We start from the raw sequence: 17,500 nt of genomic DNA, 5'->3' as shown, positions 1-17,500 counted from the left end.
TACTTGTCTTAACGTACATTATCGGTTACAGCTGAACAGTGCTATTTTAAACCGGTAATGAGTTTGTCCGTCGCACACTCGCCGCTAGTATTCCCTCTCCCCTTTGAACCCCGCGCCACAGAGGACGGTAAATGAAAGATTTTAGCGTGCGGTGTAATTTCCATAAAGGTTACATTTACAAAAACAAGACTTGCAGAAAGGCTGGATTTACAGAGTGGTAAACAGCCTTTAAAGGGCAGTTATCCAAATCATTAATTCCAGGCACTCAAACATCTTAATTACCAGAAACTCATCAGATGGGCTTAAAGGTCAAAGAGTGACGCGCTCCCCGCCTCCTCGCCGCGCGCCACACGCTCTTGTTCGGCTAAATTGCCTCGCCTGGGGTCTCGCTCGCCCCCTCTGATGAGAGGAACCCTCGCCTTGATGTTTGCGCCTTTTAATTTCAATCTCCCCTTCTTACCCATCTTAACCCCCCCCTCTCTTCACGCTAACTTTCCCCATGGACAAGCTTGCTCGCATGCACGCACGTACACACGCACGTACGCTCACACACGCACACACACGCAAACACATTTGGCTGAATAGATGAAACCACACAAGGCTGACGCAATCCGAGTTCAAATCCAGACCAAGGGCCATATTTGGAGTTGTCTTACCCAGCAGTGGTGAGGGGGGGGGGGGGGGGGGGCTTGTTATCACTGGCCCCCACCAGGGCCTTAATGCTGCCTCACTGTATCTTCTGTTCAACAGAACGGTCGTACTGGCTAGGCGTTCCAGCTACTAGCGGCAAGGCTGTTATTAAAGTACATGATTTATATTATGATTGATATGGAAAATAGTCATGCTTAATAAAACATAAAGGTTTTTAATAGGCTCCGGGCATATTTCACACGGAATGTTGCGCATCTCTCATACTTAAATAACAGCCTTGCTCACGGACTTTCCCGTTCTTTGTGGTCCGCTTGCGATTTTGTTTTAATCATTCATTTTCCATATTTCAAAAAGGTGTATTCTGATGTGGATTCGCTGGTGTTTTGGGCTAAATAGGCATTTTGAAGAAGACGAGAGAGGAGAGGAGAGAGGAGAGGAGAGAGGAGACATGTGCGATGGGGGACTTGAACCAACCCCCCGGAGAACACCACGTCCACCCCCCGGAGGTGAGAGTGTCCCTCTGGATCGGGGAGAGGGTTCTCCTAGGATCCGATTTAACGAAACACCAGTTCTTTTTTTTATCGTTATGTTTTTATTTGAAAAAGTTAAGGAATCAGCTGTAGTCAGTTCATTATCAATGTAATAGTTTTAGTCTGTTTTGACTACAAATTCTAATCTATAGCTTATCCATCGTCATCCATACTCCCCCCCCAACACACACACACACACACGCAACTACACACACAACCACAAACAAGCACAATCACATACACTCACACACACACGCATGACAAATAATAATTTGTCATGCATGAATAATTGCACACTAGTAGGAGAAAGAAAATCATACAAAAAAAACCCAGAGGTTTAGCATCTTTAGCAGGTATAGCATCTATTATATTCTATTGTTTTGCATTTGGAAAAATATTTTCATTGATTAGAAGGAGTTGCTTATTAATGATCCCTTTCTTTTGTATCTGTATTCATCTCATTAAGAGCTGAATCCATATGAAACATGTTCTCTATAAATAAACCTAACTGCAGCTGTAATATCATGCCACGTCACCTTCTTGTCCACCTTGTTGGTTCTGCAGGCGTTGCTGCTGGCGGACTTTGACTGGAGGTCCGCCTTCAGGGGGCTGGTCCCCCAGATGGCCCACTGTGTGACGGTGGTCCTGGAGGACGTGTGCAGCCGGAGCCTGCAGCAGGAGGAGGCCTCCTTCACCTCGGGACACACCCTCATCGAGCTGAGCACCTGTGTCGGACACACCCCCGTCACCGTTGGCGACCAGCTGGCCGAAGATGACTACTCCCACACCTGGCCTGAGATGGACACGCCCAGAAGGATTGCAAAGGTAATACGGATACCCGTACGACCATGTCTGTAACTCTAGTTACTACCCCACTTGACTATTAATAATGATTGAATTGGATTGATTTAGAGAGGTGTCTTTTAAAGTAGAAATGCTATGGGTGTGGCGGAAAATATACCTTATTACGCACAGTGGATATCAAAACTGTATTGAAGCCGATCTGCTCAGCAACATCGTTCCATGGACGTCTATCAAACATGTGTGCCGAATGTTATCATTCGTTAATAATGACCAACATGGGACGATTCTTTTATCTAGAATTCTGTGGCTTCGTAGTTAGTTGGGCATGGCTAAGGATGTGGAGAGAGAGAGAGAGTGAGTGAGTGAGTGAGTGAGTGAGTGAGTGAGTGAGAGAGAGAGAGAGAGAGAGAGAGAGAGAGAGAGAGAGAGAGAGAGAGAGAGAGAGAGAGAGAGAGAGAGAGAGAGAGAGAGAGAGAGAGAGAGAGGCTCAGAGGAGACACAGGTTTCCACTTGGGTTCCATTAGCAGAGAAATCTCAGTGGAGAGAGAAGTTTCTCTGATCAGACGCAGGGCGAGTACGATTCACACTCTACAAAGGCTGTTCTCACTGGGTTCTAACATTTTTTGGGGCTAGTTTGGTTTTTGGTCAGGGATTAAAACAATCGCATGCTGACTTCGCCCCCGTTTTCTTCTTTTGGTATTTTCTCTCTGCACCTGTCTACCTAATTCAGACAGTGACTCTGATCTGTGTAGTGTCTGGACCCAAAACCTCCCCCCCCCCCCCCCCCCCCCAAACTTCACCCTGGCTGTACTTCCGTCTCACTCGGTCGGTGTTACTTACTAATGACACTGCTTCCTGCCGCTGTGCTCGCAGACGCTTCACACCCTGTTGTGAAGCGTCTGCGTATCCCTCCACCTCTTCCACATTGTACTTTTATTTTTTGCGCTTTTATTTTTTGCGGCTCCTGTTCCTAACGAATGTCAAAGCGCTCTGCACTCCACGCGGTGCGCCCGGCGTACCGCACATTTACGTGTAGGTCAACGCTTCAAAGATGAGAGTCTCTCCGCCCAAAGGTTATACACGCATTCATTTGCATTCAACAGCCCTGACATCCAGAGGGCCGGGGCCTGTTTGATATTAGATATATTGTTCCCCTTGTCCTTCCTGCCTGGTGACACGCGCCACCGTGTTTGAGCAGACAGCGAATTACAATACCAGACCTGAGCCGCGGCGACATGGACAGTTCTAAAGGCAGCCTGACGGATCAATATTTCTTTCATTTATATTCATGCTTTTCCCCGACGCTGGCTTGTGCTTTTTTATTTTTTTTGTCTTAACCCCGTTTCCCCGACTAGCATTAGCATACATATGTAGACGTCAAGGCCGGGGGTCTGTCACTTGGAACGCCGGCCGGTCCGAGGCATTCATCGTCAGCAGGGTGCGGGCGGAATGATGAACGATGAGCGCTTCGGATTCCGTACCGTTCATCCTATGCTCGTTATTGGAAACGCTACGGTCTTCTCTGCTGTGAACAGGCCCCTGCGTCGACGTAGGGACGCTCGTTTGAACTTAACCTCTGAACTGTGCTTTAGCCTGCTTCCACGGTTTAATTAAAGATGATTTGAATGTTTACCTTACTCTTTGATTTTATTCAGATGTTGAAATTATATTGATACTTGTGTGTAGTTGACATCTTAAATATCTCTTGTTGAGTATTTCTTAGAAAGTAAGGCAATAGCCCTTGTGAAATTATATAAATATGATGTTAATAAGTATGAGCTGCAGGTGTATGGGTTTTTTCATCAGATGTTCATCACACATATGCGCATACAATGCAAACGCAAATACGCACGCACACATACACACACACACACACACTCACACCCTCATACAACGCAACCCCATACCTTTGCTGAATGCCTATGGTGGCCTCAAAAGCCTTGCTGGCTCTTGAGTGTAGTTGTGTGTGTGTGTGTGTGTGCATGGGGGGGGGGGGGGGGGGGGTCTGTGTCTGTGTGTGAATGTGAGTCCACGCTGAACATCTACCCTCCCATCACCCAGGGTCTCCGGATCACCTTGAGTGCTGCAGAGCGTCTCCCCGTGTCCCCAGACGCGGCCCCTGGCTCCTCTCACAGCCGGGCTCCTAATGACTACACACAGGCAGATATTGACCGAGTCCTCCAAAGGGCCCCTGTTTCCCGGGGCTACGGGCCCCACCAGAGGCCTCCTTTATGGAGACGCTGGCTGGAGGAGATTGTGAGACTGTCAGTAGTGGCCTCACGCTGAAACCCTGATCTGACAGGACGTCGAAGCTCCCCCATCCCGCGTCCACCTGACTCCAGTAATGGAGTGTGTGTGAGCCTGTGTGAGCCTGGGCCCAGTTAGAGTTGTCAAAGCAAAGGACAGATTGATTGCTTGATATTTATCCTCGCCGTTACTAAAAAAAAAAATCTATGAAAAGACAATATTGCGATCTTTTCCTGCCGTTGGCCGGGCCGGGCAAGCCGTGCAGGAGTTTAGGAGATATATGGTGGTACCTAACTGTGTTTTATGGCTTTGGAATCCACCTGACTCGTAACTCACCCATGGGTTGTGTAAATGTACAGGTTGAACTCACACACATATGTGACTTCTTGACACAGGCTTGATCCTCTCTCATTATTCCCAATGTGCTGTCAATAAGCACACCGGAGCGCACGCAGCCATGTGTGTATGGATGTGTTTGTGTGTGTGTGTCTATGTGGATGTGTGTGTGGGTTTGTGTGAGAGAGCATGCCTGCGTGTTTGTGTGTATGTGTGTCTCTCTGTCTGTGTGTACGACAGCTTTTGTTCGTTGGCCTGCGGTGTGTGTGTGTGTGTGTGCGCATTTGTGTGACTTTGAGTGTGCCTAAAGTGGATGTCTGTTTCCATGTATGGCTGTGTGTGTCTATGTGGATGCATGTATTTCTGTCCATGTGTGTGTGTGTGGTACGTGTGTCTGGTTGTGTGCGTGCGTGTGTGTGTGTGTGTGTGTTTGCATGTCAGTGTGTGCATTTGTGTGTCTCAGAGTGTGCCTAAAGTGGATGTCTGTATGCATGTCTGCCTGCGTGTATCTGCGTGTGTGTGTGTGTGTGTGTGTGTGTGTGTGTGTGTGTGTGTGTGTGTGTGTGTGTGTGTGTGTGTGTGTGTGTGTGTGTGTGTGTGTGTGTGCGTGCATGTGCGTGCATCTCCTTGTACTAAGGCCGGCCTGTCTCTCTTGGCCCCCTCTCTTCCCTCTCCTCCCGGCCCAGTTCTGCGCCGCACTCCTGGCCGAGCTGGAGGCCCTGCTGCCCCTGGCCGTGGCGTGCCGGGACGGCCCGCTGACGGAGGTGCGGAGCAGCTTCGTGGAGGCGTGCGGCCGGGTCGCCTCCGCCGCCCTGGGCCGGCTGGAGGAGAGGGCCCTGCAGGTGCCGGGCTCTGCCCCGCTGAGGAACCTGCCCGTCCTGCTGGCCTCCTGCGTCTGCATCGGCCAGCGCCTGGCCCACTACCACGCCAGGCTGAGTGACAGCGCCCCCACCAGCGCCGCCACCAGAGTGTGAGTCAGGGGTGGGGGGACACCGTGGGTCTGAGTAGGTTCAACTTGCAACAGGTTTGAATGCGTCACCTATGAACTCAGGGACGTATGGTAGGGCTGGGCCATTATTCTATTTTTAATCGTATTTCCAATTCACTCACTTTTTTTTTAAAAAAGTGAGTGTAGAGTCTGTGGTAACCAAAAGCAGCAGCACAACACATTTATTCCAAAATCTTAAACTGAGGCACACAAACAGAGTGAGAGATGTCTGATGACCAATTTTGCTATTCTTCAAATAAAATCTAAACTTAAGAAATATATATATTTGTCATTTGTCGGAATAAATTCTATTAAAATCGATAATCGGGTGTGGTTTGAAAAATTCGGCGATACAATTTTTAGGCCAAATCGCCCGGCCATAACGTATGGTGATATGGTGTGCCGGAAAACTCCCAGACGTAGCACATTACATTTCAAAAAGCTAAGCCTTGAAAAATACCATTTATAAATATATACTGTACATTTAGCCAGGAGTTTAACAACATGCATGTGTGTTTGTCTGTGGTGCTGGTCGCTGTTCGGTCTGTTCTGATCACCTTTTCCCGCTCACAAACCAGCTCTGCGATTATACACTTTTAATGGCACGGGGAAAGTGTGGGAAGGCCATCATTTATACATGCCAAATGTGATACTTTAGGTCTAAAGAGGCTGTGGCAGCTCTGCGTGGCACTAAAACACCATGATGGAGCTGTTAAGACCGGGATGTCCGAGTGAATGATGAAGCCACGACAGGAAAAAAGAAAAAGAAATGGAGGGATGCCTGTTGGAGAAGCAGATGGCAGTTGTCCACTCATCCGCGCTCGAAGCCAAATTTAAAAGCAAGGGGAGGAGAATAGCAATCCTGCTCAGTGGGATTTGACACCACTGGCATCACAGTAAAATAAAAATATCAAATATTATCCAGAAATTGAGAACCTGTTTCGAAAGAAAAAAAAACAGGTAGGAGGGACTGGGAGGGAGGGGTGCGGAGAGTCCCGCTGATTGACAGTTTGTAATGGTAGCCACATTGTGTCGACATCTGCTGAGTTTATCTACCCCATAATACCTTCCCCTTTAAAAGCCTGCCTCCACAGAACCACCCCCCCCCGGCGGTCCCCGCTCCCCCCGCTGCTTCACCTCTGTCCCGTTCACCCTAACCCCCTCTTCCACCTGCACCGCGCCCCATTCCCCTCGTAAACCACTTCCCCTCACTCCCTCCACCTCCCCTGCTTGGTTAAACCTCCCCCTCCTCCCCCCCCCCCCCCCCCCCCCCCCCTCCATCTCCTCTTCTTCCTCCCCCTCCTCCTCCTCCTCCCCCTCCACCTCCACCACCTCCCCCTCCTCCTCCTCCTCCTCCTCCTCCTCCTCCTCCATCACTGTTAAACTTCTACCTTAGTCTGGGAAAAATCAGGTTTGAAGGTGTGCACAGTAAACATGAATTCAAACTGAACTCCTAAAAACTGAAACCATCAATCCGTTCTTTTCGCAACGTTGAACAGAGCCGAGCGTCGAGTTGCGGGCTGCACGTCCACCCACGTCTCCTGGAATGGTTCAAAGACTGAAAGACAGAGTAGGGTCGCTGATGCTGTGCCACTGAGCCATCAAAGGGTAGCGCGGTTGGTTGCAGTGGTTCCGGAGCAGTAAAGGAGCACATGGGAAGCCTTTCAAGTCGTAACGTTTTCCACCGAATGTGTCCCGGCGTGCAGGCCGCTGACCCTACTGCCCCTCCAGAGGTACACCGACATCGCGGAGGCCCTCAGAGACCAGCTCACCAGCTACAGCGTCCAGGTGTGCTCCACCAGCCTCCTGCAGGACGCAGAGAGCCACCACTGGGCGGACCCCAAGCCCTTCTACGAGGTGTGTGACCCCCCCCACCGTGTGTCTCTCCCCGGGTCGCTCTCCCGCCTGTCAAAGTATCAACACGACTCTAATCCCCGGCCCCCGCCCACATTTCTCCCAAACTTTGGAGCGCAGATATTTTCTGGGGTCAAACGCCCTATAGGATTGGTTCTAGATACCCACTTTCAGCCCGCAGGATGTGAAACGCTGCATTATTCCACAAAGATTCATATTCATTGAAGAACTTTATTTTCTTTTCTACCCCCCCGGCGAAGCTGGTTCACCCCCAAAACTCCTTCCGAAAGGTGAAGGAACAGAGCGAGTTAAATCCGGCTTGCATCTGATACAGTGCGTGTGTTTCCTCGTCAGAGGGTAGAGCTCCCGCTGCCTCCACGCGTCTCCGCTGACTTGTTCAGTGGAGTCTTACGAACTTGCGGAATCAAACCCGCTACTTCTCCCTTTCATTCCCCTCAGTACACACTACGCGCACGGCTCTGCCTCTCTGCTCTCTCTCTGGCTCTCTCCTTCTTTCTCTCCCCCTCTCCCTCTCTCTCTTTCTTTCTCTCTCTCTCGCTCCCCCTCCCACTCTCTCCCGCTCACCTTGCCCCCTCCTTCCCTCCCAGCCTTCGACTCATGCGCTCCTGAGAACATCTGTGGCTTCTAGTGCTGCCCGGGGGGCTCGGGGGGATTCGGTTTGTCTGAAGTCTTCTGCACCAGTCTGCACCGGGACTGTCTGGAGACAGTACCCCCCCCCCCCCCCCCCCGTCCTCCTCCTCTCCTTCCTCCTCCCTCTCTCCGTTCTTACTCTCTGCCTCTCTGCCGTTCCTACCTTTCTTCTCCTGCTTCTCTCCCTCTTTCCGCTGGTCAATAGGGTCAGACACTCCTGCAGTGCCCAGGTGCATGCTGGTGTAATGGAGTGTGTGTGTATGTGTCGGTGGGTGGGTGTATGTTGGGTGGGGGGGGGGGTATGGTGGGGGAGGGTCCTGTGTGTGTGGCCGTGTGCACCCACATTTAGATGTGTTTTTTCGTGGAGGGGTCCTCGCATGCACATGTGTTTTGTGTCTGGGTCTTCTCGGCCTGGGCTGTGTATAGTGTGTGACGAGGGGTCTCGGCGGGGCTGTTGTCTCCTGAGTCTGTCAGTCATGCGTTGTCCTTCTAGTTTGGCCCTGGTCTTCACGCCACAGGAATCCTCGCTGCTACAGCTTGGCTTTCCCATAAACACTGCACAGCTGCACCAACATTGATGATCTCCGACCTCTGTCTAATATATATTTATATATATATATATATATATATATATATATATATTTATATATATATATATATATATATATATATATATATATATATATATATATATATATACATATATGTGATACTTGTAAAAAGTGAGGGGTCTCGGCAAAACCTCAGATTTTGAGGGAAAGACTTCGGATAACCTTCCCGTTCTTCCCACTTCATATTCAGGCCGAACGCAGTGGACTTCAGTTTGGTTCCCGTTCGCAGAGTCCGTGTCTCCTTCTGAGGACATCCTTACAAGCACTACACGAAGTGCCCAGTTCACCTTCATTCATGTTTTATGAGAAGTGATCCATTGCTGCCAAGTGCATGCTGGGAATGCCTTCGATGTTGACTGTGCTTATTTTCTGTAACATGCAAGTTATTTCAACTTTCGGGGGAAAAACACCTGAGCCTCTCCCAAAAGAAGCCTGCAGAAAGTCTAGAGGAAAGTTTAAGTGCAGTGTAGTTGGTGGAACTTTTGGATGGTTGAACCTTCAATGTGGGTGACAGCTGACATGAAGCTCCACCTGACTGTGATTAAACCACCAGCTCTCCATCCTTCTTACTCTCACCTCCTCTGACCCTCTCTTTGTCCAATGTTATTTTGTTCAGTCAAGGTCTAGACTGAGCTGTGTGTGTGTGTGTGTGTGTGTGTGTGTGTGTGTGTGTGTGTGTGTGTGTGTGTGTGTGTGTGTGTGTGTGTGTGTGTGTGTGTGTGTGTGTGTGTGTGTGTGTGTGTTTAGCCTAGTGTGATGTGTTCACCATATCAGGGCTTTAAAGCAGCTTTCGAATCCCAGCGGTGCATAACCCAGGTGCATGTGACCAGCAGGACTTCCTGCTGTTGACATTCCTGTCTCTCTCTCTCTCTCTCTCTCTCTCTCTCTCTCTCTCTCTCTCTCTCTCTCTCTCTCTCTCTCTCTCTCTCTCTCTCTCTCTCTCTCTCTCTCTCTCTCTCTCTCTCTCTCTCTCTCTCTTTTCCTCGGCCCCTCTCACTTCATCTCCCCTGTGGTCCGTCTCTCACTCTCAAATTCTGCAGTCTATTTTTATCGTCACTATTGATATGTAATTGATCTCTGTACAGTAATCAACCTCTCTCTCTCTCTCTCTCTCTCTCTCTCTCTCTCTCTCTCTCTCTCTCTCCCTCTCTCTCCCTCTCTCTCTCTCTCTCTCTCTCTCTCTCTCTGTGTCTCTCTCTCTCTTCGTCTATCTATCTCTCTCTCTCTCTCTCTCTCTCCCTCTCTCTCTCTTCTTTCTCCCTTCGTCTCTCTCTCTCTCTCTCTCTCTCTCTCTCTCTCTCTCTCTCTCTCTCTCTCTCTCTCTCTCTCTCTCTCTCTCTCTCTCTCTCTCTCTCTCTTTCTTTCTCCCTTCGTCTCTCTCTCTCTCTCTCTCTCTCCCTCTCTTTCTTTCTCCCTTCGTCTCTCTCTCTCTCTCTCTCTCTCTCTCTCTCTCTCTCTCTCTCTCTCTCTCTCTCTCTCTCTCTCTCTCTCTCTCTCTAACTCCACACTTCCTGTGTGCTCTCTGGTCTGCAGGGCGAGCGCTGTTCCTTCTCCCTGCAGATGTGGTTCTACTTCCTGTGTGGGCTGCGCAGCGACCTGTGGGCCGTGCTTCCGGCCGGTCTGGGCCGGGGGGTCCTGGGCCAGGTGCTGGGGGAGACTCTGCAGCTGCTGGTGCAGCGCTACGCCCGGGTGCGCCCCACCTACAAGAGATACCCCCAGATCAGGTCAGACACCCAGGATGCTCTGGTGGAGCAGTGTGATCGACTTAGGCTGGAAACGAAGCCTGTTAACTGGAACTAAGGCTTTCCTAAACCAAGGCTTTCCTAAACCAAGGCTTTCCTAAACCAAGGCTTTCCTAAACTAAGGCTTTCCTAAACTAAGGCTGTAAACTAAAAGTAAGGCTTTCCTAAACCAAGGCTTTCCTAAACCAAGGCTTTCCTAAACTAAGGCTTTCCTAAACTAAGGCTGTAAACTAAAACTAAGGCTTTCCTAAACCAAGGCTTTCCTAAACTAAGGCTTTCCTAAACTAAGGCTTTCCTTAACTAAGGCTGTAAACTAAAACTAAGGCTTTCCTAAACTAAGGCTGTAAACTTAAACTAAGGCTTTCCTAAACTAAGGCTTTCCTAATCTAAGGCTGGAAAATAAAACAAAGGCTTTCCTTAACTAAAGCTTTCCGAATGTAAGGCTTTCTTAAAAGGCCTTCTTAGATAACGGCTTTCCTAAACTAAGGCTTTCCTAAACTAAGGATTTCCTAATTTAAGGCGTTCCTAAACTACGGCTTTCCTAAACTAAGGCTTTCCTAAACTAAGGCTATGGTTGGCTATGCAGGACCGCTCCACGACCGGGCATAGCCAGCCATACATCCTTCGTTTAGGAAATTGCCGATGCTGCCGGTCGATAATGATAGTGTAGCGAATGATGCAAACTAGTCAGCTACACATATGTGGGATGGGATTTTTCTCAACTGTCTCTGGAAGAAAAGGACTGAGGTTCTAAACGAACTATGGAACAAACCCCCAATATTGTTCCGTCTTTTATAAAGCATTTCCCTTTTGAAATTGAGTGTAGTACCTACTAGAAGGGTATGTACACGGGACACTTAGCACAGGGTTATGTTGTTGGATTCAGTTTCATTTTTGCCCCGTGCCCTGGTGTTATTCTTGTTTAATTGAGTGGAAGTTAGCAGATGATACTTAATGCTACACATATGCAGCAGGACATGGTTTACTATTTATTTTTTATTGCTGCCTGGCATGTCAACACTATGCTTTATGCTCCCTAGACTCGTGTGTGTGTGCGTGTATGGGTCTGTGTGTGTGTGTGTGTGTGTGTGTGTGTGCGTGTGTGTGTGTGTGTGTGTGTGTGTGTGTGTGTGTGTGTGTGTGTGTCTGTGTGTGTGTGTGTGTGTGTGTGTGTGTGTGTGTGTGTGTGTGTGTGTGTGTGTGTGTGTGTGTGTGTGCGTGTATGGGTATGTGTGTGTGGGTGTGTTGTTTTAACATAAATCTCCAGTCACTCCATGTCAGGTGTAAGGACATGTTAAGCAGATGGTTCCACAAAGCCCCCACAGCCGCCTACTGTAGGCACACAACATAAATAAAGTAAATACAACCTTGTGGACCTCTCAAAGACTTCCTCTGCCGTTTTCTTTTTTTTTTACGTCCGTCTCTTATGATCGTCTGCAAAGAGACATAGACTTATGGGACAGCAGATACAAGGAGCTGATGACAGATGATAAGCAGCAATGTGTTCTGTGGCTGCATTATCCACGTTGTTCCGTGAGAGTGATGACGGCAGCCTGCTGTCTGCGCTGCCTCGACTTCCCCAACTCCTAACTGCCATGACGTACATTTTGTCATGATGTCACGGCCCATCAGGGAACCTGAATACTGTCCTCATTGCCTCAAGGCAGCTGCCGGTCCCCCACCCCTAGCTCCACTTTCTTTTCATCAATATCCTGAACTTACTTTTCACTCTAACATCTCTCCTTCCATCCTGCCTTTCTTCCTCCCTTCCTTATTTCCATAATTATTACCATTCTTGGTCCCCCCCCTCTTTTCCTTTCTTTCTTATCCCCCTAATTATGTCTTCTATCCTCTCTTCCTTTCTTCCTTCCTTCCGTCCTTATTTCCTTCACAATAATCCTTCGATCCTCAATTCATCCAATCAATGATGTCCTTCTATCCTCCCTCCCTCCCCCCTCCCCTCCCTCCAGGTGTGACATCACGGCGGTGCTGCTGTATGTGGAGCAGTTGATGTCCAGTGTGAGTGAGTCCCCAGAGGCGATGGCCCGCCCCCTCACGTCCCCAGCAGCTGCCTCGGGCCTCCGGGACGCCGACTGGTCCTCTAGGATCCATCACCTGTGCGACCAGCTCCTCACCGTCATGGTGGTTAGCAGCGCCCCCCTCCCTCTGCTGTGCGGGTCAGTGTGCGGCTGTTCATTTCGACACTGTGTTGCCCGGGAAGTGTTGCCTCGAATATTAAGTACAAACATGAAGTAATACGATAAGGACGATAAGAGTAATAAATCATGAAAAAAACGCTGGATGAAAATGTGTTTAGTAGTGGAATTTTTTTTTTTTAATCCGCCCGTGTTCTAATTATGTTCTGGCATGGTTTGATGGGTTTGTGATGAATTTAAATCTAAATACTAGAGCTAAGCGGTGAGTTTTCCCCCATTCTTCAGGAACTTTATGAGTGAATCCGGGAAGAACTCCGAAGCGACCGACCCACATGGCTTCATCGGGGTACACTGGCTCCATGCCCTACACCCTGATCTGTACCCAGAGCAGTCATTAAGGTAGCACGCACACGCACACACACACACACACACACACACACACGCACACACACACACACACACACACACACACACACACACACACACACACGCACACACACACACACACACACACACACACACACACACACACACACACGCACACACGCACACACACACATTTTGTTTATAAGGACATCTTGACAATAGCATGCTACCTGGAGGTTTACCATAACTTACTTTAAAAAGTGACCATGTTTAAGGCAAGCCCTGAGAACTGGTTAGAATGTACGCCGGTTTGAATCCAGGGAATTCAAAAGGTAAGAGAAGGGGTGCTCAGCCGGTACCACAGCCACTTTACCCGGGTACCCCTCCAGGGGTCAGCGGCCGCGGTGCCCTGACCCTCTCCGGTCAGTAGGAGTTCAGAGTCCAGAATACTAGACGGGCCGATCCTTCTTTGTCCATTTGCCTTTTTCTTGGATCAGGTGCGGTTGCCATTTATGTCCTGGCAAGTCCAAACAGATTCCGAGTCAAAGGCGTTGACTTCCTGCCCAGTGTCAGGGACTGTCTTGTCGTTCGTGGCAGAGTTCAGGTTCCGGTGCTGGTTCATAGTCTTGAGGTTAGGTGTCTCTCTTCTCCTCCATCTCCCTATTGTCTATCAAGTAGGCCTCAGCATGGCCATGTCCCCAGCTCCAACAGCAATAAGTCCATAAGGAAGTGAAGACCACTTCCTTCTCGTATCTGAAGGCCTTTCTGTGAATCTCTGCTTGAGTTCCCTTCTTCCTGAAGACGTACATTTCCTGCCTGATGCCACACAGGATCTGAGCTCCTTGGCAGCTTCTTTTAGGAACTCTTTCTCCAAGAAGGTCACCTCGTGGATCAACTTCTCCTTTGGCTTTTCAAGTTTGTCCTTATTCCTCCTCTTTCTTTAAACACTGCCCTGTAATTATCCATAGCACGGTTGATATTTGTGGAACCTGGAAGTGCCAGACAGTGATGTGACCCATCTTTATGGCAGCAAATTAAAGAAAAGATGCACACAATAGCATGCACACACACTAACACACACACACACACACACACACACACACACACACACACACACACACACACACACACACACACACACACACACACACATGCGCGCGCACACGCACACGCACACGCACACACACACATAATAGCACACATTACAATAATATAATAGAACGACACAGAGGCACGCAGACATTAAGACGTTTTCCACTAACATCCACGCATGCACATACTCAGAATGTCACCGTACAGAGAACCATATGTCAGTGAGTTAGTGCCCATATATATATATATAGATCATTTATATATGTAACTATAACAGTTCCATAGAGGACGCCTCGGTGATTTGAGACAGATGATGCTACGTGTAAGAAAGACACGCAGAGAATAAGGAGAGAAGGAAAGAAACACCTAAAGACCAAAGAGAAATAAATTCTTGTAGTTTTTTGGGGATTTACCAAACACACGATGCAAGCGGAGAACACAGAATGTTCCGGTTAGAGATTTGACCTGGCGAGTCCCTCTCCATCCCCCTCCATCCCATCACTGTATTGGTGTCAGCAGGGCCCACTCAGGTCTGTCCCGTGTGCACGGCTGTCTCGTAACTCGCCGGCGAGTTACTAGCTCCACCCTCCTCATATCTGTCATCGCCCTCTCTGGGCTTCCACCCCACCATACCACAGTTCCTCCACCCTCGCCCCCCCCCCCGCCACCTGCTCTCTTAGAAGAGACACTGAAATGAGTTTATTTTTGAAGACCTCTTTATTTGTCTGCATCTCCCCCCCCCCCCCCCCCCCCCCCTTGTCAGATGTGAGTTGTGCCAGAGGATCTTAGGGGGGAGGGGGGCTACGGGTGAGAGCAGGTTCTGTTGGCCAGCATCCACCGATGCTAATCCAGGAATCTGTTCCTGTAACCAGATCTCCCCCAGCCCGTTAAAACAGACCCCATTGTTATGGTTATTAAATAAAACAATAATAACATCACAAAGCATGTGCATAAATCAACTGGCATTATGGGCTATAAAGTAGGAGCCCACATCTGAGGGAATGGTGTAGATGCGTGTGTGTGTGTGCGCATGCATGCCTTTGTGTGTCAGCGCAAGCGTGTGTGTGTGTGCGTGTGTGTGTGTGCGCGCATGTGTGTGTGTGTGTGTGTGTCTTCGCGCATGTTTGTGCACACATTTTTGTGTGCGTGTGTGTCTTCGCGTGCGTGCGCTGTGTGTGTGTGTGTGTGTGTGTACGCATGTGTACGCATTTGTATGTATCTACTCGTGCCCACTTGTGTGTGTGTGTGTGTGTGTGTGTGCGTGTGTGTGTGTGTGGAGCCAGAGTGCGTGTGTGTACGTGTGTGTCTTTGTTGTGTGAGCTTACCCCGGTCTGTAGACATACAGATTTATCAGAGCAGTTAAAGGAGGATTTCTTCTGGATTTGCGGGCCCAGTGACATCATGAATTACGCTGTCATTTCGAGGCATAGCTTTCCTCAGTCAAACAGCAGGGTGCACCACACACACACACACACACACACACACACACACACACACACACACACACACACACACACACACACACACACACACACACACACACACACACAGACACACAGACACACACACGCACACGCGCACAAGCACACGTCTAGTTCCTCCTCTGTTTCTGTCTATAGGAAAACTGTGTCCATTCCAGCAATTTTATTGAGATGTTCAAAGCACCAAGCAGACAGGCACATGTGCACACAGGCTCATTTCTACATGCACATGTGTAAGAACCCTCACGTACGTACACAAACGCACGCACACACACGCACACACACACACACACACACACACACACACACACACACACACACACACACACACACACACGGCACACAGCACACACACACACACACACACACACACACACACACACACACACACACACACACACCACACACACACACACACACACACACACACACACACACAGGCACATACACACACACACACAGGCACACACGCAGACCCAAATGCATACACACACAGTAAAGATACGGCTCATTACCCACAGCTGGCTGCAGCCTCTTGGTTATACAGAAGATGTAGAGGGGGGTGCTGATGTATATTCATGTGTTTGGCCCAAACCCAAGCGTTAATTTGCCTTTAGCCGGCCAGGATTAGAGGTAATGCCTTCTTATTGCACACTGTGCAGCGAGTTTACTAGGGGCAGATCTTAGACTTCTGCAATGCACAGACCTTCCCAGTTTGGGGGCTGATTTACTAACACTGATTCCTCTTCTATTTAATTCACGTCAGACATACGTTTAAAAGAACAGAGGGTTAAATACAGTTCCTTACAGACAGAGAACAACGTCACGCAAATGGTGCAGGAAACATCTGTAAAGTACAACCTTTTTCCCTCTTTTCTATAACAAAGAACACTTTAACCAGTATAATAAAAAGCACATATTTGGGTAGTGACATATGGATGTAGTCATCTCAAAAGACCAATCACAACACTGGCACACATGGCAGCATTTAACAAAATGCTCTTAGGACTGGCACTTAACTCTGATCTAAACATTGTTAGGCATGCATATTTCATGTTATGTCTTTATACATCTATACAAAAACAAAATTCACATACAATAAGGGCTGTTGCTTTGTGGTTGCAGTTGATTTAACACATAAACATGCATTTGCCCATCAACAAATATGGCCCGGTTTTTCCAGGGAGTGTATTCTACACCGAGTGAGTGACACTGAATGCAACCTCATTTCCCTTGTCAATCATCAGCAAAGACACGCCTGATTTCTAACCTTGTCTTTCAGCCAGCCACCTCTTCTCAATGTGTTTGTTTTCCTTTCCTCTCCCCACCCCCCCCCCGATTCTCTCATTACATTGGCTGCTATCTGTCCAGTTAACCTGTCAACTGCTGAGCTGTCATCTCTTCTTGTTGCCTTCCCCCGGCTTGCAGTGATGAGCTGGTGGGCCCGGCAGCCAGTGCCTGTCAGCTGAGGCTGCTGACCTCTGACCCCGGATACAGTCCCAGGCTGCTGCTGCGAATGCTGCTGCAAGGAGACTGTCACCTGCCCAGGATGCTCCTTGGCCACGCCCGTAAGCTTTGTTTCTCTCTGGAGCCGGGGTGGGATGAGAGTGTGTGTTATGATGGGAGGGTTTGTTATGGTGAGAGTCTGTGTTAAGATGGGAGTCTGTGTTATGATGAGAGTCTGTGTTGTGATGAGAGTCTGTGTTATGATGGGAGTGTGTTATGCTGAGAGTGTGTGTTATGATGAGAGTGTGTGTTATGATGAGAGTCTGTTTTACGATGAGAGTCTGTGTTACGATGAGAGTCTATGTTATGATGAGAGTCTGTGTTACGATGGGAGGGTGTGCTATGATGTGAGTCTGTGTTATGATGGGAGGGTGTGTGTAGTGGCGAAAAACCATGGTTTTTCCTATAACCCCAAGTTCCAAGGTTTTTATCCTTTTGCCACACGGAGAAAGCAGGTGATGGCATTGTTTGACGCACAGTTTGTG

General features: G+C 48.8%; 1 protein-coding gene across 2 annotated transcripts in view; it reads left to right on the top strand.

Annotated features, from left to right (window-relative positions):
- The window catches only part of kiaa0825 (KIAA0825 ortholog), a 126,770-nt gene that overhangs the window by 23,693 nt on the left and 85,577 nt on the right, over positions 1–17,500 (top strand). For both annotated transcript variants that reach the window (XM_030359761.1, XM_030359762.1), the window contains exons 8-15: positions 1,048–1,157; positions 1,746–2,006; positions 5,255–5,538; positions 7,263–7,413; positions 10,206–10,396; positions 12,385–12,591; positions 12,856–12,969; positions 16,938–17,077. In XM_030359761.1, coding sequence (XP_030215621.1) covers positions 1,048–1,157; positions 1,746–2,006; positions 5,255–5,538; positions 7,263–7,413; positions 10,206–10,396; positions 12,385–12,591; positions 12,856–12,969; positions 16,938–17,077 — 1,458 coding nt within the window. The remainder of the gene's footprint in view (positions 1–1,047; positions 1,158–1,745; positions 2,007–5,254; positions 5,539–7,262; positions 7,414–10,205; positions 10,397–12,384; positions 12,592–12,855; positions 12,970–16,937; positions 17,078–17,500) is intronic.

The sequence above is a fragment of the Gadus morhua genome, chromosome 6 (genome assembly GCF_902167405.1).
Source record: "Gadus morhua chromosome 6, gadMor3.0, whole genome shotgun sequence".
In the NCBI taxonomy this organism is placed as follows: Eukaryota; Metazoa; Chordata; class Actinopteri; order Gadiformes; family Gadidae; genus Gadus; species Gadus morhua.
Note: the sequence above shows the minus strand (reverse complement) of the source record. Positions and strands in the feature narration are given on the sequence as shown.